We start from the raw sequence: 24,198 nt of genomic DNA on the forward strand, positions 1-24,198 counted from the left end.
AGAGGAAGAGAGAATCTTTGTTAGAAAAATAGATTTTTGCTGGGGCGAACACAACCGCTGGCATGCTACTCTGTATAGGGATGGGAAATGCGATTAAAAGATCGCCGAGGAGAGTGAAAAAAAAATAAAATGCGCAAGTGAACCTGATACTAATATATATAGGTGAGTGGCAGGTGAACTTAGGCTTTTCTATATGAACTGGCGAATATCTTTACAGTTTTTCGAATAAACCAATTTCTGATACGTATTTGAACAATAAATCCAAAGCCCGCCACTGTTTTGAAGGGTCGGGCATTTAACCTAATATGCTGAGTAATGTTAATGGATCGTGGAAAACTATTTCCATTTGTAACTCAAAAAATTCTTTCAAGTAGTATGGGCTCCGTTGTCTCTAAGCTGCCGCAATTATTACAGTAGGGATTTGTGGTACGCCCTATGCGGTAAAGGCAATTGTTCGTGCAGCCACCTTCAGTCGAATACGCTGGTACAGCTTGTCTATCTGTCGAGGAGCTGGTCGTGGAATTTTCGATCTCAGTTCTGGGTCAATATAATGCAGAAATCTATCTTTGTGAAGCGGCACATTCCAGAGGCGGTCTTTTTCTTGATAGGCATACTTTCCTGCCGTGTTCGAAGCACATTATAAAAAACAAAATTTCCCCCAATTAATGTACAAAATTCCAGTAATCGGAGAACTGTCTCGTCCCATTTGTCCGATTCAGAAGCAGCAATATATGGAGTATGTAGGATTACGATACCTGCTTTTTGTAAGGTGTTGCGGGAACGTAAGGATTATGTAATATTTTTCAACTTGCCAACTATATTAAAATTCCCAAAGCTTTAAAACCTTTGCATGCCAACCGGAAATTTGTAAATGTGACATTTACACGCAGTAGGCTAAAAGTCTCTGCGCTTATTGAGGCAGCCGAACTTTGGTAATAAATTGACATCTTTGATTGCAACATAAATGTATATTTTTCGCCCGCAGCAAAGGGATCGACTCCTGAAGGCAGACATTTTTTCGTTAGTTTAGGATTTCCTTGAAAACGAGTTTGTATTAGTTTTTGAATCTGGGCAGAAATGGATTTACCACTCCGTAGTGGGTGAAGATGATGCACGTTTTCTTGGATATTTTACCGCCAGTGCACAATGCTTGGCAGGAATAAAGGAGCTCCGTTTTCTTTGGCATATCGTTGACGTCCTTCAGGCACATCAATATCAAGAAACTTACGTTTGGTTAGACGGGGCAATCATGTGCACTCTAGAATCTACACAGTGCATGTATTCAGTGGTCACATGTATTGCATCTGCCTTCCTTTGTTAGGTTTCAATACGAACCAAACCTTTTGTTTTTACTTAGGCCTACCTTCTTCACCCATTGACGGGACCTGACGCTACTTCGTGGTATGAAGGTCATGATAAAAATGCTAAAAAGATTTCTTTCTTTCTTGGTAACATGGTCGGGCTGGCATTCAATGAGATGTAGGTTAAGTTCTCATGTTTTCATTCATCCTAATTCTTAGAGGCAATGCCAGCGCTTATTGTAAATTAGCATTACTCTGATTCTTTTCACATAGCGGGGTAGTCACAGAGAATGGCTTCTCATGCTTGCAGCTTGTCAAATAGGTACGACACTTACTTGAGACCATTAAGATATTCGCCTTTCACAGCAAGTTCCCTTTCCCCCAACAAAATTTCGAGGACTGGTGTTTTATTATTAGGAATGCTGCCTGCTTAGAAATGAAAGCCATCCATCCCACATCGAAGGTGCGCGCTCACTAAAGGAATGCCTCTCTAAAGCAATGGGATAATATTTTGCGGTACGAGCATTCGCGGTGATCTCGAGCACAACAGGCAGCGTTGCTTTTAACTAATAAAATTGTAACACGAATGATAGGCTCCTACATGAGTGCTTTTGGCAGTGTGCATTCTCTGATTTTCAACTTTCTTGCTAGTAACACCTTCCTCGTCTGTTAATATGGCAGCAAGATTATTCTTGGAGCCTTTCGTGTTTCCAGGTCCGATAACTGTATATTTTAATTGAACGCAACAACTTCGATATTGCAAGTGCAAAAGAGCCTTACAATGTGCTTTCAGGTTGTGTGTTGCAGCTTATACGGAAAGATGTGGGACATTAGCTGATATATAGGAAAATGCACGCCGAGAATACCTCATACCAGGGTGGATAAAGGAAACACTGACATATCTAGGTGGCCCTCATCTTGCGAAAATGCATGCAAATATATGAACTGTGACGTATACTTTGTGATTCCCTTCTGTCACCAGTTAATCGAGGTTCTTAGCTGTGGCTAACGAGACGGGACATGTAAAACAGACGACAAAGGCACCATCAGATGGCGTTATACTTGTCTTACAGAATACACTTGTGACTTGTGACACATTGCCGTTCATTCTCGCTTTCTTTTACACGTATTCTCTTAGAAGTGTTTTCAAATACAAGGGATGAATTGATTCTGTGTGTCCGAACGACAAAGTAAGAAGCACTAAAGCTAATGGGTAATGACATCGAGCTCATATATTTTTGAGCTAAGCGGAAGTTTCACATTGAACCCAGTTTCATTAAGACAATCATAAAAATGTAAATATTTACATATGTACTGGTATATTTGATTGACTAAAGATCTGGTATCAATTTAGCTAAGATGTACTGAATAAGCTACGGGGATCTACTGTTACAGGTGCCCTTATATAACACAACACACTGCAGCTACGTACCGATTTCTCCTGTCGACTCCACTTGCTGAATCACTGTGTTTAGGTTTTCTAATATATACTTACGACATCAACGAGAAGAAAGGGTGTTAACCGTGGGGCCCGATTATTATTAGTCATATTGTTACGTCAGTCAGTCATGTGTGCGCCAACTCTGCGGCACAGAGCCCTACGTCACGCACATTCAGGAAGTCTTGGCTCTGTGCCGTATAGTTGATGCACACATGACTGAGTCCGACAAGGTCTCTCACATCCTCAAAGGCATTGCCGATGACGCCTTCAATGTGCTCGTTTTTAACAACGTGGTGACGGTGAATGCAGTTATAAAAGAGTGCCGCTGCCTGGAACTAGCTCAAAGCCGACGTATCGACCAGTAGTTTGCCCGTCTGCCCAACACCCCAGCGACATCTTCCTGTGCCGACACTCCTCGTCCCAACAACACTGCCGATGTTACTAGAATCGTCCGGCGTGAGATCGAGGCCGCCTATCCGGCTGCGTTTGACTCCAGCCCCTCCAATGCACCTGCAGTCACGGTTTCCCTGATCCAGGCAGTTGTCCGCCAGGAGTTCGCAAACATGGGTCTTCGCAAACATCTGCTCGGGCAATAGCCCTGATACCCACCCGGCTTCGTTTCCGCCCCGTCCCGCATCTTCTTAACCACCACGTTCCCGCAACCCGTCTGAATGGCGCACTGCAGACGACAAGCCTATTTGTTTTCGCTGCCATCGAATCGGGCACATTTCTCGGCACTGTCGCAGTCGCTGGAGTTCCCCGAACCGGTCTGCTTATACTACCTACTCTCGCCCTCCAGGTGGCCCTTCTCGTCCCTATACTGCCCGCTCCGATAATGCCGCCACAGATTCTCCTGCGCCGAATCGCCCCTATTCTCGTTCGCCTTCACCCCAACGACGACAATCTCGCTCCTCCCCCCCCCCCCCCCCCCCGCCCCGTCGCTCCTATTCGCCGACTTCCTTGGGACGCCGCTCCCAGTCGGAAAACTAGACGATGCAGCGCCTCGAGGTGACGCTGCATTGCTCCCTACGCCGCCAAATCTACTGAAGTTGCCCACTCATCTGAACCTTCTTGACGTGCAAGTCGACGGTGTTTCTGTATCTGCTCTCATAGAAACTGGGGCGCATTTGTCGGTAATGAGCGCTGAACTTCGTAACCGGCCGAGGAAAATAATCACACCTGCCACGACGCCTGTTGTCCGTGTCGCCAATGGCGGAACAGCCCCCGTAATTGGTATGTGTGCCCCCCGCGTCTCCTTCGCCGATCGCTCATCTATCGTGCTATTCCCAGTCATCGCCCGCTGTCCCCACGACATCATCCTCGGCTTAGACTTCCTCTCCGCGCATTCTGCTCTCATCGATTGTTCTGCCAGTACACTCCGCCTTCACCTGCCTGTTCTGGATCCCGCTGAACCACACCCCAGTCACCTCGGTTCCGTCGACTTCATTCGCTTGCCACCTTCGGCACCCACTTACTTTGATTCGTGTCATCCCCACCAGTCCCCGACGGTCACTACGTCGCGGCTCCTATGCGAGACGTCCTCCTTACACACGGGATCGCAGTACCTCATACAGTTTTATCTATTACGGCGAATTGCGTCCGCCTGCCAGTGCAGTGGTCAATTTTGGCTTGACGACACAAGTGCTGCCACGTGGGATGTCTATGGCCCAGCTTTGCTCATTCGAGGATCACTCAGTAGCATCTATAGCAGTAGACGACAATTCAGCCGATCTTCCTCTACCATCACAGTCGGCAACTTGTACCATCGCGGAATTACAGAAAATGATTGCGACCGACATGCCGACCGAGCAGGCTCGTCAGCTCTACCGCGTTCTGTTTTCCTATACCACGGTATTTTTTACTTTACCAATCGTCCTTTGGCACAAACTACAGCGGTTAAACATTGCAATAATACCGGCGATGCCCCTCCTATTCATCGCCGCCTTTATCAAGTATCACCGGCTGAGCGTCAAGTTATTCACGCCGAAGTTCACAAAATGCTTGCCAAAAAAATTATTGAACCGTCATGTACTCAATGGGCGTCACCTGCTGTACTGGTAAAAAAAAATGGATCATGGCGCTTTTGCGTGGATTATCGGCACCTTAACAGGTTTACCAAAAAACGCGTACCCCGCACCTCCACCAGATATGTTACGTAGGAAGACGCTGACGAAAAGCTATATAGAAGTATATTTACAAGGCAATACGCCGCACTTGGCCAAGAGGCAACAGCCCACGCTAGCCTCTAATCGTTGTCGTCGTCTTCACCCTGCTCGCCTCTTTGTCATCGCAAATACTCTTCCGTAGCATTGTCATAAAAGCCAACAAGCAGTGACACCAAGGACAACATAGGGGAAATTACTTGTGCCTAATAAATGAGATAAGGAAACGATAAATAAATGGAAATTAAAGTGGATGAATAAACAACTTGCCACTGGTGGGAACCGAACCCACAACCTTCCCATTTCGCGTGCGATGCTCTACCGATTGAGCTACCACGGTGCTGTTTTCCCACTCACTTTCCTGGGTATTTATGTGTCCTAGTAGAACCCTGAGAGTGTTAGCCAGCGCCACCACTCACAGACCTTGGCGGCGGACGTGGAACGTCCTTTTTGGCGCAGGCGTCACGAGAACGTGACCTTTTTGGGTGAATGCAACTGGTCAATGAACCCACATATGCTGCCTGAAGGCATCAATGTTGCCGGATTCGAGACCCTCGTTATGTAATTTGAGACCCTCGTTATAACATAGTGGAAATTACTTGTGCTTAATAAATTAATTATTAAACGATAAATTAATTGAAATTAAAGTGGATGAAAGAACAACTTGCCGTAGGTGGGAACCAAACCCACAACCTTCGCATTTCTCGTGCGATGCTCTACCAATTGAGCTACCGCGGCGCCGTTTTCCCATCAACTTTCTTGAGTATTTATGTGTCCTAGTAAGACCCTGGGAGTGTTAGCCAGTGGCACCACTCACAGACCTTGGCGGCGTTATGTAATTAACGAGACCCTCGTTATGTAACGAGGATCTCGAATCCAGCAACACTGATGCCTTCAGGTAGCATATGTGGGTATATTGACCAGTTGCCTTCACCGAAAAAGAACACGTTCTCGTGACGCCTGCGGCAAGGACGTTCCAGGTCCGCCGCCAAAGTCTGTGAGTGGTGGCGCAGGCTAACACTCTCAGGGTTCTACTAGGACACACAAATACTCAAGAAAGTGAATGGGATAGTGGCACCGCGGTAGCTCAATTGGGAGAGCATCGCACGCGAAATGCGATGGTTGTGGGTTCGGTTCCCACTGCGGCAAGTTTTTTCATCCACCTTAATTTCCATTAATTTATCGTTTCTTTATTTCATTTATTAGGCACGAGTAATCTCCCCTATCTTGTCCTTGGTGTCAGTGTTCGTTGTCTTCTTATGATACTTATGACATGAAATACAACACTGTGTTACCTTTTCGATGCCAAAATGCGTGCACCTTGAAGCATTACACGATAAAACTAAACGAGGTCCAAGTGCCGGTGATGTGGTTATGACAGGGCCTTAAGGGCAAATCCTCAACGAATACGTCAAGTTGCGGCCATTATCGCGTAAGACTGCAAAAAAAGAACTCCGGATTGCAACGTCTCTTACTTTTTCACTGAGAGTTGGAAACGTTCTGCTGACAAAAGGAAAAGACTGGTCGTCGGTCATGTGCCAGTGGAGGACGTTCATTTTGTTGTAAGCCATAGCGTCCTGAAATGGGAAACATTTTCGGTGCGTCAGTAGCAGTCAAAGCGTCAAAAATTAACACTTGTTGCTTTGTAGGAAAGAGAAGTGGGCTTCATTAAACACTAGCAGTGTTATTCCAAGGCGTCACCTGGTAAGCTTGCACCACGGTGTCCAAAGTCCTATATGCACCATTATAGGCAATTTTTACTTAGGCGAATCTTTATCATGATGTTAAAATGTTACTCTCGTGGAACCATCAGGAAATATTATGTTAAACATAGTTGAGTCCACCCATAAAACAACTTTCAAATGTAGTCAACGGGAAGGGGACAACCTGTTAATTCCTCTACTATCCTTGATAATCTCTGTAATAGTACAGAATGAATGCAACAAATGTACAATCTCATCCTCCGGGCACACTTCTGTGGCGCCATCAAAGTGATGGCTCAGAATTTACTTATAATTTGTTCCAACATGTACTTATTTGTTTAATTTTCCTACTCAAATATTATTTCGTTTATTTATTTATGTATGTAGGAATTCTTTACTCGTGTATTTATTGTTTTATATAATTACTCTGCATGTCATTGCGTCAATAAAGAGAGGAGTGGGCGTTAAAAGTGTGTTCATAATGGCAGTCTTGAGAGAAGTGTCATCAGATTTGCTGGCCGTGTAGGCAGGAAGGCGATTCCACTCAGATGAAGAATTTGACGCAAAACATTGTACACATTACTCTACAAGAATGATACTTGAACTTTTAAACGATGCCCGACGCGAATTAGCACGTAGCATGGAGGAGAGAACTACATGTTCATCACCTCAGGGTGTCCAAAAAGTATATCGTTGGAGCAAAACATGTGCCGGCTAGTTTTCTCCTGTAGAAATGCTCACGGTGATCAAGAGAAGATTATATTGCAGTAATACTGACGTCCGATAAAAGTTAACGAGAATGAAGAAAGTTAAACGGTTGTGGATGAATATGAATCATGACATGAGGATACGGCTTTGTGCGCTGAGGGGGGCCTGCAGCCGCTGGTTCAAGTTCGCATATGCTGCAACATCACGTGCAAGTCTGCTTCACCTCCACCCCCCCCCTTTTCGTCCAGGACACAGCTCTGCTATTTATAGAAAAGGGAATGCTTTAGTATAAGGTAGGACAATATATTGATATATACAGGTCGTCGACCAAGGAACGGCTTTCTCGCTTATCGACAAGTCATGTTGCACCTCATGTGCGAGCTTTAGAGCATTTAGGTGAACAATGAGGGCAATTTTCAATCAGGCGAAAGTGCATTTGTTTAGAAGTTGGTATCTAAACTGAATAGTAAATTGCTACGGAGATTTTTGTAGTTAAGGGAAATATAGAAAAACTGCAATAATTAATCTCCCACTGACCGCTGGTTGAAAACTCGAAACTGCACAAGTTGTAAGCTCTTTCGCGCTTCACCCGCGATTCGGCAGGTCAAACCGGGGGAAGGGGGAGGTGAAGAAGGGGGCATGCACTCCTGATATTCGGCTCCCGTTCCATAATCCACGCGCAGCTGGGGCGCATTTTGTGAGGAGTGAGCTTGGACACACGTGCAATTATTATGGCACACCGACTGATACTAGACGAGCTATGTTTGGTTTTTCCCTGCAGCTATGTTTGCCAGCAAGGATTCGCAGCATGGTTAAAAAATGAAAACACCGTTGAGTCCTCTATGCAAATGTAACCCTGAACCAATGTAACAAACGAGGTGCAACCCTAGGGAAGTGCAATAATGGAAACGAATTATCGCTTCAAGAAAACCAATGCTGGCTTTAGATTAACTTAGAATCAGCGTGGTCAAATTTGACTATTATGCGAGTGCGGATAAAGAGGACTGCAGAGCGTGGCAGTCCTACCTACTACCTGCCTCGAGAATGATAACCGCATTAAGAGGTCCCTTTGACGCAAGAGCGGCTCAGTCTCAGAATTGTGAACGTTCTCAGTTCACGCTCCTCATTAAAATCATTAGCATTCTTCATAGAGTAGTTCATGCATATTAGGGGCTACTTGTTTGTCTAATCTGCCGGAGTTTCTAACCATTCAACCGCCAACTTTCAGTACTACATTGCCCATAGTTCAATGGTCAGAGTATTCGGCAGATGGGATGAGGGAACCGGGTACAGAAAGAATAGTGAGGTCAACTTGGGTCACGCGCATGTGACATTGCGCTTGTGCCATTTGTCAGTTTACCCATTTTCGACCAACTTGTGTTGCTCGATATGTGCTACTTGTTGCGTGCTGCTCTTCAGTGAAGCTCTTTCACTCCAATATGGATCGCTGGGAATCTGAAACTAGGTATACGGCATATTTTAATGAACTTTTTCGATCTTAATTTGGGTTTCTGAGTGGCTTAACTGGTAATGTGCCGCCCTTTGATGAACGTTGTTCACCCCACCCTGGGTGACTAGGTACATGCCTTTCTTCAATGAGTGCGTTTGACACTAACTTGAGCCAATAGTTGTTCCACTGGGTAAGTCACTTTGGTGACGAGGGCCAACTGGCCACTGCTGAAAGCAGCTGTGGGAGCGGTGGGAGACTGTGCAGTGCTATGCATTAGTGTTGCCGAACCAATAGATGTTTCGTCGTAAATTCGACAGATATATAGAAAATGCGTATTGTGTTTATATGTACATTACTGTATAAAAAGGCATATAGAAATCAACCTCTACACGTAAAAATAAACACTCTGCACTGGGACATAACATGGAGTTCTGTCTGGCTCGTTAGTTTCAACATCCGAAGACTTCACGTATGATCACTATTTGAGCACATCGTAAGAAATAAGGGGAATCGCAGTACCATGCCAAATAATCTCCAAAGAATTAACGCACGACCAATTTTTATTGTTAGTGCCTTCGGCAAGAGGCATAGCTGCAGGTTCCAGCGCCATTATAGCAGCACTGTGCGCCAAAAGAGGACACAGTGATCGTTTGCACACAACTTGAGGGCAGCCACCAGAAGTTGCGCAATACGCATGAGCAGCGAATGACTCACCAATGTCTCGACAATCTTCTTGAGCGGGAGGAAGTGCCTGGAAGTGTCGATGAGAAGACCGCGGTGCTGGAACCTTGGGGCGTCGTGGATGACAGTCTCATTGACAGCGAACTGAATATGTAACGGGAATGAAAAACATATACGGTTCCTAATTGTTCGTGCATGTAGCTTCAAATATTTGCAGCACATAGTGCGTACGTGAACAAGTTGTTGTAACAGATTTCTTATAAAATTATGCAAATCAGAAACCCATTCATTAGTTCATACCCTAAACGTTTGCTGTTTAATTAAAGCAGCACTGATAATGTGCAGAGGCACGACACTTATGTTGCCTCTTAAGTTACGGGTGCACCGTACTTGACGCAAAGCAATGTCTGAAATTCTGAGCCAGATAATATGTTGTCACCCACTACCCTCTGCAATGCCTCAGCGATTGAGAGTATCGAAAATAAATAAATAAATATCCATTTATACGCAACACGAAATGTAAAAAAATTTGTTCTGAAGATACGGAGCACTCTACACATCCTTCCTTTATAACTCGTCATTTTTAATGTGCCTATAGTGTCCCAAGCAGGACACTGTAATACTATAGGCTGCATTCTCATTACGTCGAGAGAAAATACTTCGAGGAAGACAACTTGGCAGAAAATTTCAAGTGCCACCAGCGGTGCACCTGCGGAGCATCGAGGGCTCTGAGCTGCAGCGGTCTCTGTCACGCACCTGAAAGCCGTCGTAGGGGTACACGACCTGGCTGAACGTCTCCAGACCCCTCAGCAGACCCCAAACGGAACTGGCCCTAAGTGAAGGCTGTGAGTTTACCGTCAGCTCCAGAGTGTCTGCAAACGAAAGGCTGCTGCTTAGAGCAGGTATGTGATACTTGAATTCAGTGTAAATTAGTAATTAGAATCTGCATAACAAGCATTGCTGTTGAAATACAGAGTGCATGGCCGCCACACTCTAGTCATTTCGGCTGTGGTTATCTGCGGAAGCTACGTTGATGCACTAAGCCAGTGGGCGGTGGAAAACCACTTCTAACGTTGTTTCAGAGCCTTTTGCTTTCAAACTTATATGTCAGACAATGTCACTGGTGCCGCGGTCGTCCGTATTCACAATCAACTAGACTCTACATACAATCGAAAGAGATGTCAAGACCAAGGTTTCGAAGCCGGTGGATGTGCTTGGAGAGACTTCTCAAGAATGTTCAGGCTGCAATCGGGTAAACCACAATAACTAAGCAAATCACTTTGTTCCTGTAAAATATAACTGGTGAACTGTTTTGAATGAACTGTTATTGCCTTAACTATTATAGACAATAATCAGTAAAACAGTAGAGTAACTTGACAATTTATATTGCAGGTGCACTATAAAGAATCGGCAGTCACTTAAGTATCCTTACATGATTTGAATGCGAAAGCAATCAGATTTGTCTAAGTTATCACCTTTATATAAAACTCCAGCTTAATTCAACTTAATCCATCTTGCTTTGAGTTGTGCCAACCATATTTCAGATTATTCCAGTTAATTCAGCTTAATTCTTCTTAACCCATTTTACTCCACTTTACTTCATCTTATTCCAATTTTTGGAGTGGGCCAGGTCGGTTATGACCGTGGGGCAATTGAATTTTCGAATTGGTCAAAGGAAGATTTTAGGGCGAGGCCACCGTAATTTTGGGGGTGGTCCAATTGAATATTGGCAGTGGGCCTGATTGGCTTTGAACGCCAGTCAACTGAATTTTCGAAATGGGTCAATGTATTTAGTGTGGGCCACTGCGCCCATCTGATGCCGTGGCTGTTCACCGCGGGATTTCGCAGTGCGAGTCACAGCAGATTCAGCGCCAGGAACGTGACGTCATCACTTATTTACGTGGGTTTTGGTGCCATCGGATGATAACAACGGGCACCGGATTTTTCCGGGTCAAAGGGCATATCATGCTTTCGCATTATTAAAATTGAAGGGAGGCCATTGCAAATGCGAAGCATTAAAATACATTTTTGCCACAGTCCACGTTCTCACATCAAGCAGTCAATCACTCAATTACCAAAACAAATCTGGCAGAACCCATCCCACGACGAAAGTCGAAGTCTTTAGCATTTGAGCAATGTAGCGAACAATGTATTAGCATCTAAGAGACGCGTGAAGTATGAGGTGTGTGTGACATTATTGGGTGCAGGATCACTCCATAAAGAGGCAGAAGCAGCACGCAGAAGTACAAACACACATCAGACTTGTATTTATGCACATAACATAAAAAAAACGGCACACACACTCGACAGTTCCCCGAAATACCTTCTAGGCGACATGCAGCTATATATATATGTATTGGTTAAATGCAATCGGCCTACAGTTCAGGCGAAAGCACGTGTCGCCGTGTCGGAGACGTCGTGGAACCGATGTTGGTCAGCAGGGTTGGACAGCAGTGTCGGACAGCAGTGTCGGACAGCAGGGTCGGACAGCAGGGTCGGACCACATCGCGGGGCTAAAGTGGTCCTGCGCCACAGTCGATATACCGGAGCCTCCACGTGCCCGCTTTCCCTCCGGCGGGGTTCGCGCTCGGAAGCCCACGGCAGCAGCCACCGGGTCACGTCCACAGCTGGCGGGGTAGCCCTGTGGCCGCTCACCCGAACGCTTCTTCACCCAGGTTCATAACTGCCAGCCCTCCTGGACCAGTTGTCCAGCGGAAGAACTGGGCGAGGTATCCTCTCAGCGGGTGGCAGCGCTGATTGGGATATGGCGTAGTGACGCGGGCGGTGGTAGCTCCTATGGGCCGGACGCCCAGCGACGAAGCTCTTTTCGACCGAACGCCGACCCTCGCGCTCTACTCACGCCATGGGCCACACTCTCTCGCGTCACGCTTTTCGAGGCGCCATTGTCGACGCTCCCGAATCGATGTCGATAATGATGATGGCTCTCTCGCAGGGATTTGCAAAGAGTCGGTGTCCTCTTCGCCACCGCACGGCGCACTGCCTTCATATGTTTATGCTGCCCACTCCCGCGTACTCTATATTATCACAGTGCGTACGCAGCCGGGCACCTCTCTCACGCTTCCGTCTTGACAGTCTGTCATCTAGCACTGCCGCGGTAAGGCCCACGTGTGAGACAAGTACGAATACATAATTTCCAAATCTGAATGATTATTTTTCAATGAACAGCGGCATACGCCCAGTGACCCAAGTGGGCGCCAAGGAGGCTCATTGAAGAGCCACACCTAGCCAGTGATGCTCTTCAACGCCAGCTCCCACAGTACAGTAGTGAAACCCTGTGCCCATTAGACCACTGACCAAACGCGGGCCCAAGCTGGGGGAAAAGCAGTTAGAAGCGTAATCCGACAGGTAAGACAGATATACACCGAAAAGTGCGTTAAGTATGCTAAGAATGCTAATCGCTCTAACCAATCCAAGAAATGGGCCCTAAATATTAGTGCCACCAGCCGTAGACCCTGGCATCTGGTCCTACACAAAAAAGTTAAGTATAAGTCAGCCACGCACATGCACTCCTGACGAGTACTAACATTGTTTAAGTGAGCTGAGGGAGAATTACGGCATTTGAGTGAACAAGTAAAATCGTTTACATGGAAGACTAACATTTTTGTTAACATTCATTTCGTCAGGAAGATGATCGTAATTGATTATGCCCACAACTCTAACATTTAGGGCGTAAGTATAGAAGCTTGTGGTACAAAACCAATTATGACGACTACGATGACGGTAATGACTCGGCAAGAAAATAGCTTTACAGCAAATGTCTCTGTCAAAGTTGACCGCTCTGCGGACGGAGAACTAACATGCTTCGTCCATGTCGTGATGCGGTATGTGCTCGCACGGCCCACCCAGTAGGACAAGCAGCGAGTTTATGCCGGCTACGGGCAGGCCCTTGACAGGGCCAAGGGGAGGTACCCTGCTCTGGCTGGCAGTCTCTCCTCTGGGCCCCAAGCAACCGCTGAAGATCAGCTGGTTACGGTATCGCTTTAGCGCCCGGTCGACGACGTCGCAGCCTCCAGGGGGCCCGACGAACACGAAGGTGAACGTGCTTGGGTTCAGCAAGAGCAGATCAGGCCCCGTAGTCTGCTTCATGGGCCGGGGCCATGCCTCGCCACGGCTCGGTGACACCTGTTGTGAGAAGGACGAGATGAGTGATTGAACTAATAAAGCCTTTATTTTAAGGAAGGGGATGGTGCTCGGCCGCTGTTGTGGATTACGTGGGAGATGAATCTAGGTTGCCGGATTGTTGGCTGAGGCAGATCTTCATCTCAGTCTTGTCTTTGATCTTCCTCTTTATGAAGACTCTGGTATTACTAGATGTATCTTCAGTTCGGTCGCCCTCGCATGGTAGGGTTGACCAGTCCTACACTACTCAAAACTGGCCACTTTGTCTGCCATAAGTCGCGATGGCTTTGCACCTTTCAGGGTTACTTTGTATTCGATTTCGGAAGATTTTAATGTCTTCGTGCAGTGAGTGTTCGAACCTGGATCTCCCTTATGAAAAAGCTGCGCAGCTCTAATTGAGGTGTTGCAAGTCTGCTCTGCGTGACTCCTGACATTGTGTGCATCGGGTAAATGTGTTCCCAGTCGTAGCGTCTCTGTTTTCGTGCCCCTTGTCATGTATGTGTGGTCTGTATGCAGCGTTGGCCAAAACCTTGTCGAGGAAAACCTCTTCCGTGCGAGTTAGCCCGCCCTTGTTTTCAAACACGTTCACTGGTGTAGCTTTTAATAGGCTCTGTTTGCTGGCTGCTTTTCTTTCACTGCGAATGTAATGCATCAATGCTCTGCTAGGAGAGCCTTCGGCCCATATCTCTAGGTAGGAATTTCGGTCTGTGGCGTTTCGCGAGAGAATGAAGTGTTGGGTGCTGGACAGGCAATCCAGCTTGCGCGGAAACTGCGTGGGCGGCTGCGTTTCCCCTATTTCTTGCCGGTGTTGTAGGGTTGCAACATTTGTCCCATTGTTCTTTATTCTCTTGTTTTCTTATAGTGCCATTCGCGATAGCATAATCTATCATAGGCGTGGTTAATTCGACCACCGCTTCGTGCGACGACATAAAATGCGGTTATTCATACACCCGCACTTGCTCTGCAAAGGTCCTTTTGCTGATCGACTGCGCGCTTAGTGTCATTTTAAACATAGGATAAGTAATCACAGCGAGGGGTAGCAGATTGCGCTAGTTGACGTTCCAATATGTTGCAAGACTGTACCGTGTGAAAAAGTCACAGCAGAAAGGCACCAAGCAGAAACGAGCGCCACCCTGCTTATCATACTGTCGAAACTGCTTCTCACAATACACCCTTGCTACATAAATAAATACGTGTTAAAATATACTAGGAGTGAAAACAAGCCGACTTCATTCAAACAATAAATGCAACAGCACACGCAAAAAAAAGAGACAATAAAAAAAGAGAATTGAGAATTAGCCCTCACTCTGCAATTTACTGGCCTCCTGGTTAGGTCAGATGGTCAAAAGCGTTGGTGCCGGGTTCGAGCCCCGAACCAGGACAATTTTTTCTTCAACTGCGAGGCTTTCTTCCTCAGAAACCTTTATGGGTTTCCTTTATAGCCATGTGCTACTACAATTTGGGTGGGTGCATAATTTTCCATTTCATGTACTTTCCTCCACCTGGCACGCTTCCGCAGAACTGATTTACATTATTTAACAGGCATTAAAGGCAATATGTTCAATTTTCATAGTTTGGCTTTTATCATAGTGTTTAAAGAAAGTGTGCAGAATTGTTTTTGTGTAATTCTCAAGCTTCTAGATTCTTGATAACATAAATAAGCTAATAGTTTAGAACAAGTGAGTTTAGCACTCGCAGTCTGCTTCCACGGCCGCTGCAGAAAAAAAAGGTAGGTGACCATAATCTTTGATTTAGGTGTCTCTTAGCGCCACTCGCTCCTCGGCGTTGGTGTTCTTTAGGTTAACTTCAGGCGAACGCGACGCACGAACCGAACTGGGAGGTAGCTATTTTCCATTACTTAGCCGGTTAAATATCATGCCACCCTCTTGCGTGTGACGACATTAGTGACGTCCTTACTTCCGCTTTCTCCTTCCGGGTTTCCAGGAATTTCGACGAAATCGTGCTCACGTGGCGGGTCTAAAGTCTAAAATTCTGTGCCTTTGATGGGCGGTAATGAGTGATTTCTAAATTATAAATATTCCAAACACTTCAGTAGATCAACATGTCGTTGCGCGGCGAGGCGAGCGTTATCAAGTTACGTGCCTCCTCTGAGCACCGCCACGGCGAAATCGCAAGTTCGCGGCCAGTAAAGCTTTCGCTTTAAAAAGGTGCGACCCGCCGCGTGCATCGAAAACTCTGTCATCCGCTGCGGCACCACCAGTTGCTTGCATAGAAAATGCGCTAGGAACGCTCTTGGAAGGCAGTCACCCGCGTAAGCCGGCACTTCCCACACAAGGAGGTTGAAGAACGGCTAGTGCGCTTCCGACCCGCAAAGTAACCGAGAAGGCAACTCCGACTGTCCCGTTCGCTCCTATTGGAGGCCACTCTTTATGATATTTTATGCGAAGCATATTACTACAGCTCAACCCTGCTCCTCAGGTGCGGCGGTGTCGCCTTCAATGACCTTTGACCCCATGCCATACCACGTGACACCGTGACGTCACGACAGAGGAGAAACGGGGCTCCAACTCGCGCCGTCGCCTTCAAGGCTGACCAAGTGACACCGTGACGTCACGACAGAGGAGAAACGGGGCTCCAACTCGCGCCGTCGCTCGCGGCGTCGCGGCGGTATATAAGCAGCTGCGCTTGTTTCTAGGTGGCTTTGGCTCAACTCTTGCAAGATGGGCTGGGTGGGAATCGAACCAGGGTCTCCGGAGTGTGAGACGGAGACGCTACCACTGAGCCACGAGTACGATGCTTCAAAGCGGTACAAAAGCGCCTCTAGTGAATGTGGTGTTGCCTTAGAAACTAGCTGTTTCCAAGGCTCAGGCGTGCTTCGCTTGCTCAGGCGCACATTTCGTTGCCGCGCCGAACGCTGCGTTGCTCGACGCTCACCGCGTCCGATGCGTGGCGCGTAGTCGCTGCGCCGTAGGCCATTGCCTTACACCCCTTGGCGGGTCGACGCATGAGTTGTTTCTTCGTCTAGCCGAACCAAATATAGCCAAGCAACAGCAGTTCACCAGGCTAAACAGTGGTTCAACAACTAAGATAAAGGCTAGTATGCTTCGCATCCTGGGCTTAACCTTAGCTAAGCCACATCCATTTTTTTTATCTAGTGGCCGTGCCACAGCCTACTTCATGTAATTGCTGCGATGTTAAGTTCTAAATAACGGTAGTCTGTGTTTATCTTACAGTATAAAATCTTTATTCTGGTCAGAAATAAACTTTAGCGTAATCCGCGTTTTAAAGCGAAAGCTTTACTGGAAGCGAAGTTGCGATTTGGCCGTCGCCGTGCTCCGAGGAGGCGCATGACGTCGCACGCGTTGCTCGTCGATGCGTTCGCCTGCGCTCGCTTCGCCAGCTGCTTGGCATGCCTGATAATATGTCGGAGGATTGAAAAAGAGAGCTGGCGTGCGCCGCAACCACAGTTGAGGCGGCAGTATGGGCGGTGACAATTCTGATGAGCAGGAAGAGGCCTGTAATCGACATCAGAGCGAGATGAAGAGGAAACGAATCGCCAAGGAAACAGACGAACAGCACGCCGAATGACTGGCTAAACGCCGCAACATAGCCAGACAACCAGACTAATCTAGAATTGCAATCAAGATTAACCAAGGCTAACCATGCTATGCTTTAGCTTTCGCTACGTATATCCTGGCATAGCCGAGCTAAGCCACTGCCAATTTTCTTGCTTCTAATTTTTCTACTGCGCCGTCACGAGTTTTGTTTATTTCAATTCTAGTCATCGACCAACTTGGAGTTCATAACGAATTGTGTTTATGCGAGTTCTACTCATTGTTCATAACTTTTATTTATTTCAGTTTTTTTCTATACATTCTGCTGAAAGCTAGCACGAGTGTTACTTTTTCAACAATGTTTGGCTTTGTCATAATGTTTTCTTTTGGTGCAATGTATTTTGGGCGCAAAGTCCTGCACTGGCGGCCTGTTAAGACGCGTTCATTGTTTTCTTAGCAGGTTGCCACTCCTACATTGGTCAATATGATGGTTGCTGCATACCTAGCATGGTATTCTGGATAATTTATTTTCGCGGACATGTTAACTTCCATGTCACGCGTCGACCTATAAAAGCAACAGTGGCGTGGCGCCAGGAGTTTTGTTGCACTAGACGCCTTCGTTGCGGTGCTCGTGTGACTGGAATCTAAAAAGGAAGTTTCAGATAATCTCAGACATTTCACGACTGTCTATACCCGCTTTTCATAACGTCCTAAATACATTTTGAACTTAGATAATATAAGGCAAGCAAACAGATTGTTTCAGTAGTGCTCAATCCCATTTCTGGACGACTTTCTCGAAAACGTTTTGAAGACGTGTTCTAGATGGTCTCAGAAAAAAAATTAAGTTGGAACTTAGCCGCCATTGATGACGTTTTAACAATGAGGGTGTCTTATTCGGGTCTTCTTTAAACCGTTCTGACCGCCTCGGACAAACGCTATAAAAATATATGTAAAGCTTTCGTGCTAGATGGGTTATGTGTCCTGAACGCTTGGAAAAGGGCGCTTCTGCCCGACCCAACGGTGCCCCCAGTGAGTAAGGCAAGTTGGACTCGACCTGGGAAATTGCCGCCATGGGATCGCCCCAGACTCTCTTTTTTTTCTGAGGGTCTTATGGTGCTCACAGGGTTCGGCGGAATTTGCATGGCGTGCGCTCCTTGCCGAAGTCAAGTGACTGCCGAAGTAAGGCGAGTGTCCGGCCGAAGGGCGCCCCTACCGATTGTGATCACCGGTGGGTAACCGTCGGTATCATAGTCTTCGACTCACGACATGTAGCAATCGAGGTGTACCTTTAACCACGAGGTGACGGCTGAACAAAAGTAACCAAAAAGGGCCAAAAATAAAGCATAAGCACAGCCAAACCAAGAAGTTGGAGTGCCTGGTAAAGCATATATACCGTTTTTGATTGATCCGAAAACACCCAACGTCCGACTGAGCGAAAAAACCGGAGCCTGTAGCAGCGAAACGGCTCCTAAATTCACGTTGGCTGCAACACCACGTCACGAGAGCGCCTCGACGGAGCAGACGCGACGCCGCGGGGTGAGTCGGCTTGTCGTCGGCGACGAGGCGCTCACGTGACACGCGCTTCCGGCTGCCGTCGTCTCTCTTTCGGGCAGCCCGCGTACGGTCTCACCCCCACTGGGCTTAGCTGCTGCGCGCGACTGCCGGCGGCCGCTGCTGCTTCCTCGGTTTCTCTTCGCGCGAGGCGTCGGGGCCATGCAGTGTCCTTGATTTATCAACAATATCGTTCAAATGATTCCGTTCTACAGCCACCATGCTAACGCAGAAACTGGACAAAAAATAACCCTGACCAATTTAATCCCGAAACTTGATAACATACCCCGCAGGGAAACTCGAAAACATTTCTCACCGGGCAAAAATCGAAGAACCGCTCAGCGGAGTTCAATAGGGAATAAACCTTTTCGCACTCATGACTCATTAGAAGTTCTTTGGTGTCATCAGATTTTTCTTGAATTAGTGTTTAATATTTATTTGACAATTACCTTACAAGGCCCCTACATGGAGAATTGAGTAAGGAGGCATAGGACCAAATGAACACATAAAAAGTGACAATACGAAAGTAAACGAAACAAAAACAACACAAACGAGGTGCACTGCCGAAAAATTACTGAACTATATCGCGATTTCGAAACATATTAGTGACATACAGCTGTCTGTTAGTACAATAAGAAGTATTCGATTAGTTTCTACCAAATGTATTACAGTGCAATGAAAAAGCAGAAGAAATAAAAACCAAACAGTTAGCATGATATCATGGGCTAACAATTGTTAAGCGAGTTGTGTGAAAGCCTGAAGTTTTCACCTTTGTATTCCGCAACTATATTAGCCGGGAGAACTTTGATATGTCAGCTTCCTCGGTCGTGTGGCAGTGCATACGTTTGGCAGACTGAAGTCGCACCAGTGTCCAGATGGGCAGGTACGAGAGAAATATATATAGCGAGGATAAGTATTAGCACTTCGCTGCCCACTGTGTATAAGGTGGATGTGACCAATGTAAGGATGGAATACTATGCTAGGAAATTGTAAAAACAAAGCGAAAAGAATTATACGACAGAGAGAAAGAGATTATACCATATCCTGCTATACCTGTGCAGATAATCCTACCATATTAGTAAAGGGGAACAGTTATGTGTGGTTAACATCGGCGACCCTCAGCTATAAGAAAACTGGGCTCTTTCTCATTTTTGGACAGGTCATTTTGGACAGAAAAGCCGCAATATTTTGAGGGATTCTCGCTGGAGAAAAAAGAAGCAAGAAGATGAAAAAAAAAAGACGGGAGACAAAGTAACACTTTCACTCTAAAGGTGAAGCATTGAATGCGATAGCGAATAATTAGCAACTATACGTAGTTAGATTACTCGTTTTGTCAGCTGCATAAACTTCTGTAAACACTCGTGTGCTAAATAAATTAAAAACCACGCCACGCGCGCCCAGGGAAACACGAATACATCCCACTCGATGAGCGCGAACAGTGTCGGAGCGCTGGCTCGCGGAAGAGGGAAGCAGCGGCGAGCGAGTTGCGTTTGCTGCTGCTACTCGCTTCAACGCGAACTAAACGGCGAGAACACAACCCACACAATGCCATGAGCCCTCGGCGCACATAAGAATATGTGCCCTGTCAAAAACGTAGATTTCTCTCAAGATAGGGCCCAGGAAGCCACGTTCGGCCATACGCTGCCGCCGCCGGAGTAGCATGATGATGATAGTGACCTAAAGAAAGGAAGGACTCTTGATTCTGCAACCCATGAGAGAGCACGGCAAAGCGTCGTCACGGGATAGGGAGTGGGAAGCGAAAGACGATAGAGAAAGAGGGAGGATGTGGCCTAATAGGAGTAGAATGCCCCCTCCCACCCCGGTTGCATTGTAAGTGATGGAAGCTGGTGTGCTTCCTCCCCACGACCCTTCCTTTCACGCGCGATATCGAGCCATCATCTCTCTCGGCTCACTCATGTACGCTTTCGCTCGCGCAGATATCATAAAGCGTATGGCCTCGATGTTGTCGCACTTAGACTTTAAAAGGAACATCATGGTGGCGACGACGATGACGGCGGAAAGGCGCCTAGAGTGCCGATGAATTGCTGCCGCAATGAAAAGAACAGAGCAAAAAAAAAAGAAATTGAAAGCTAGGGTAATGACGTGAAGATTCCCATTCAGGGGAGGTACACATATGACAGCTCATGTGAATAATGTACCAAAGGTAGATTAGAGCTAGTCACAGTATCTGTGTTAAAGAGGTGACGTCCCTATTTCCAAAACCAGCGTCTTCCAGTGCCATCCTGTGTGAAACCAGCGCGTTTGTTGACACGGGATCGCACTAGGGACGCTCGCGCTCGCTGGGAGTCGCTGGTTCACCGGTGAGAAGGTTGGATAACGGCTGGGTCACACAGGACGCGTCGCTGGTTTCACTGCTATGATGCTGGGGCGCACTGGTTTGTGCTGTACCCGCGCTGCTTCTCGCTGCAGTTCGCGGGCTCGGACTGCAGCCACAAAGGCAGCCAAGTACGCTGGCTGCCTTTGTGGTGCACTGGTTCCAGTACCCAAGGTAGTAATACTCATCGCTGGATACTAATAACTTGTCCTCAATAATGCTATAACTCCGGGTCATTAAAGTCTATTTCTTGTCGCAGCTTCAAATTAAAGTGCGTGATTACGCACCTTTCATGGTTCATGGCCTGTTTATCCATACGTATTTAACACTGAAAATCACTTTCGTTTTTGGCATTTCCCTTTTGCTTGGGCAGATAGCTATATTCTTAACAACGTTGCGCAAACGCAGATGACGCTTCGTTTTCTTGTAGTTTGTAAGAAACCGATGACTGCGAGTTTTCGCTGTGGTCGCAGAGTTGTGGAGTCTACATGAAACGCAGAAGTCGTTCAGACACTTTCGAACGGACTCCCAGAAAGCCTGCCGCTGATTGATTTTATCACACCGATAACAAAGCTAAAGCGAATCGAGTGCTTCCACATTGTCTAGTGTATTAAATGTAAGAGACAAAAACTCTAAGGCTAAATGACACACATTTTATCAATCGCCCGGTACACGCGCCAATATCCTGCATTTCCACCGAAACGTAGGTCTAACGTACCCGCCGAGTCCGCCTAAACGCTATCGGCCCATCTGAACTCAGGAATCAGCAAGTCTAACAAAGATAAATCAGTCCATATTTCAGCTTTCGGATCGGTGTTCTGAAATAAACCATCTTGTCGTGTCTACAGTGTCACCAGAGGAAGCGATTAGCGCCGATGTAATGCGTTATAAACATGCGTATGCGTGCCGTCGCCGAAGGCTGCCAGCTCGAGCCTACGCTTCTTTGACGGAGATATGGGACTAGACATACTGTCAATTGAATGGAACCGCTGAACTAAGAAATTGTTGAATATCCCTTGCGCGAAGGAAAAAAAACGGCTGTCAAAATCGGCAGTAACAGCCGATAGTGCGTCCCTGGTAGGCGGTTCATTTTGGACTTTTTACGAAAGTAAATTACCAAGCGCAAAAAAAAAAAAATCAGTGCTGTGGCACTTCCAAGCATACTATTACATACGGACAAAAATTTTTTCTGTCTGATACAGAGGTGAGTTTTAGTTGCGGGACGATGGCGCATCTGTCATGTCTGTGGGAGACGCGTTCGCGAAACTAAAACTGCGCCTGGGTCTTGATATTCCAAAGGATTCACACCCTCCCATCTGCTGGCACACTTCCACCCTACCAAGTAAAGCGTGGCTTCAGGTAAAATGGTTATATGTACCCTGGAATACAAATCGTAGAATTTCCAATCAACCCGAGACAATAGAACATTGATTTATTCTTTGCCGTGAGCCTTTCATTTTTGGGAGATTTTAGAAAGAACTATCAAAAAAGGCTTTCCTGTCAAATATTATGGTAACCGGTACCTTCCTTTCAGAAAGACTGCCAGAAATACACCTTACGATTTGTTTATGTTATTGGGACTTCATTCATTATGGAGAAGCCGAATGATCGACAGACATGCCGAGCCACCTCACGCGACAAGGTCTCTTTGAAGAAGAGGCTGCTGAAGTGCGCAGTGTGGTTCCTGAATGGATTTCGCATCCGGATTCTTGTGTTTGTTTGCCCGAATTACGAACTTTCATGGGACTGCGTAGCATGTGTGCATTCATTTGTCATGTGTGTCCAAATGTAATGTAACAAATTTGGAATGACACTACTAATGATTCCGTTCAATAACGACAACAAAAGATGGCGTGGCTGAGTACTTGGTACCTGCAGGTCAAAGGATAGAATCCTGGTGGCAACATTCCTGTTTTTACTTTTTCATCTTTCTACTGCAGTGAAATGCTCTCTGTTCCTTTCTGTATTAAATAAAATAGCCACGTTGCCCAGAGCCCGCGTATTTTACGCACTAGACCTCCTTTTCTCACCAGCACCCAGCGCCTCCAAGTACGCCGCGCCTGCTCAGCGCCTCAGGATGTAGCGCGCGACACTGGGTTTTGCAATAGGGGTATAAGGAGTATAAGCTTTCGACGGCTATCGATCGCGTTTTTCGCAACAAATCTTGTGCTTTTTTCTTCTACTCTTCATGCGCGCATGTGTATTGTAAGGTGCAACCAAGCCCAGTTTTGAGCTAGCAGCCATCCTGTTTAGTTTATTGTTGTTGTCATATTTTACGCTGCCGTAATTTGTCGAGGGCCTTAACAAATGATGGAGGACAGCGGAGAAAGTGTAAGAGTAGGGTTCAAGATTAATACCTAGCAGGCAAAGTTTATGTTCGATAGTCTGGCACGGGAACAAGAATTCCTGATCGCCTGTCAGCAGAGTCTGTGCAGGACTATCGGTATCAAAGTCAATTACTCAAACGAGATCTGGATCATGAGAAGGAAATTCACAGAAGAATAAAATAGGCTGGAGGGCATACAGCAGGCATTACCAAATCCTGACTCCAAGCTTCCCACTGTTGTTGACGAGAAAATTGTACTATCATTGCGTTTCATCGTTGCTAGTATATGGGGCAGAAACATTGAATAAGAAAGAAATCCGAGAACAAGTTAAGGACTGCGCAAAGAGCGCTGGAAAAAGAATGTTGGGCGTAACAAAAGAGAGAAGTGTGGATCTTAGAGCAAACGGGGTTGGCGATGTTGTGGTTGACATTATGAGAAAAAAACGGAACTGCGCAGGCCATGTCGTGCCTAGGGTAGATAACCGGTGAACCAGTAGAGTTAGAGAATCGGTCTCAAGGGAAGAGAACCGCAGTCGACGACGACAGAAAGTTATGCGGGGTAATGAAATGAGGATATTTGCAGGTGCAAGTTGGAATCAGCTGGGGCAAGACAGGGGTAATCGGAGATCGCTGGGAGACGCCTTCGTGCTGCAATGGACATAAAAATAGGCCAATAATTATGATGATTATGGTGACTCAGAATGATTTAACCACTAATCCAATGCGGCATTCATAGACTATTTGGGAATTGGAGATCATCGCAGAACGCGTCGCAGAGCATTAAAGTAGGAATATTTGTACTTGGGAAATTTATTCGCGGTTGTGGCATCCGATTCGTAAACAAACTGTTCTGCCGTATATGGTTCCCTAAGAAGATGGACACTA

The 24,198-nt window shown here is 46.5% G+C and overlaps 1 protein-coding gene and 1 non-coding gene across 3 annotated transcripts in view; both read right to left on the minus strand.

The window, feature by feature from the left end:
* The window catches only part of LOC126526655 (beta-hexosaminidase subunit alpha-like), a 185,843-nt gene that overhangs the window by 120,746 nt on the left and 40,899 nt on the right, over positions 1 to 24,198 (minus strand). For both annotated transcript variants that reach the window (XM_055068333.1, XM_050174522.2), the window contains 4 exons: positions 13,265 to 13,589; positions 10,203 to 10,318; positions 9,480 to 9,590; positions 6,380 to 6,481 (listed from right to left, as the gene is read on the minus strand). In XM_055068333.1, the coding sequence (XP_054924308.1) occupies positions 6,380 to 6,481; positions 9,480 to 9,590; positions 10,203 to 10,318; positions 13,265 to 13,589 (654 nt within the window). The remainder of the gene's footprint in view (positions 1 to 6,379; positions 6,482 to 9,479; positions 9,591 to 10,202; positions 10,319 to 13,264; positions 13,590 to 24,198) is intronic.
* On the minus strand, positions 5,570 to 5,642 carry TRNAS-AGA (transfer RNA serine (anticodon AGA)). Its single transcript has one exon. It is a non-coding gene; the product is annotated as a tRNA-Ser (tRNA).

Source organism: Dermacentor andersoni, chromosome 8 (assembly GCF_023375885.2).
Source record: "Dermacentor andersoni chromosome 8, qqDerAnde1_hic_scaffold, whole genome shotgun sequence".
Taxonomy (NCBI): Eukaryota; Metazoa; Arthropoda; class Arachnida; order Ixodida; family Ixodidae; genus Dermacentor; species Dermacentor andersoni.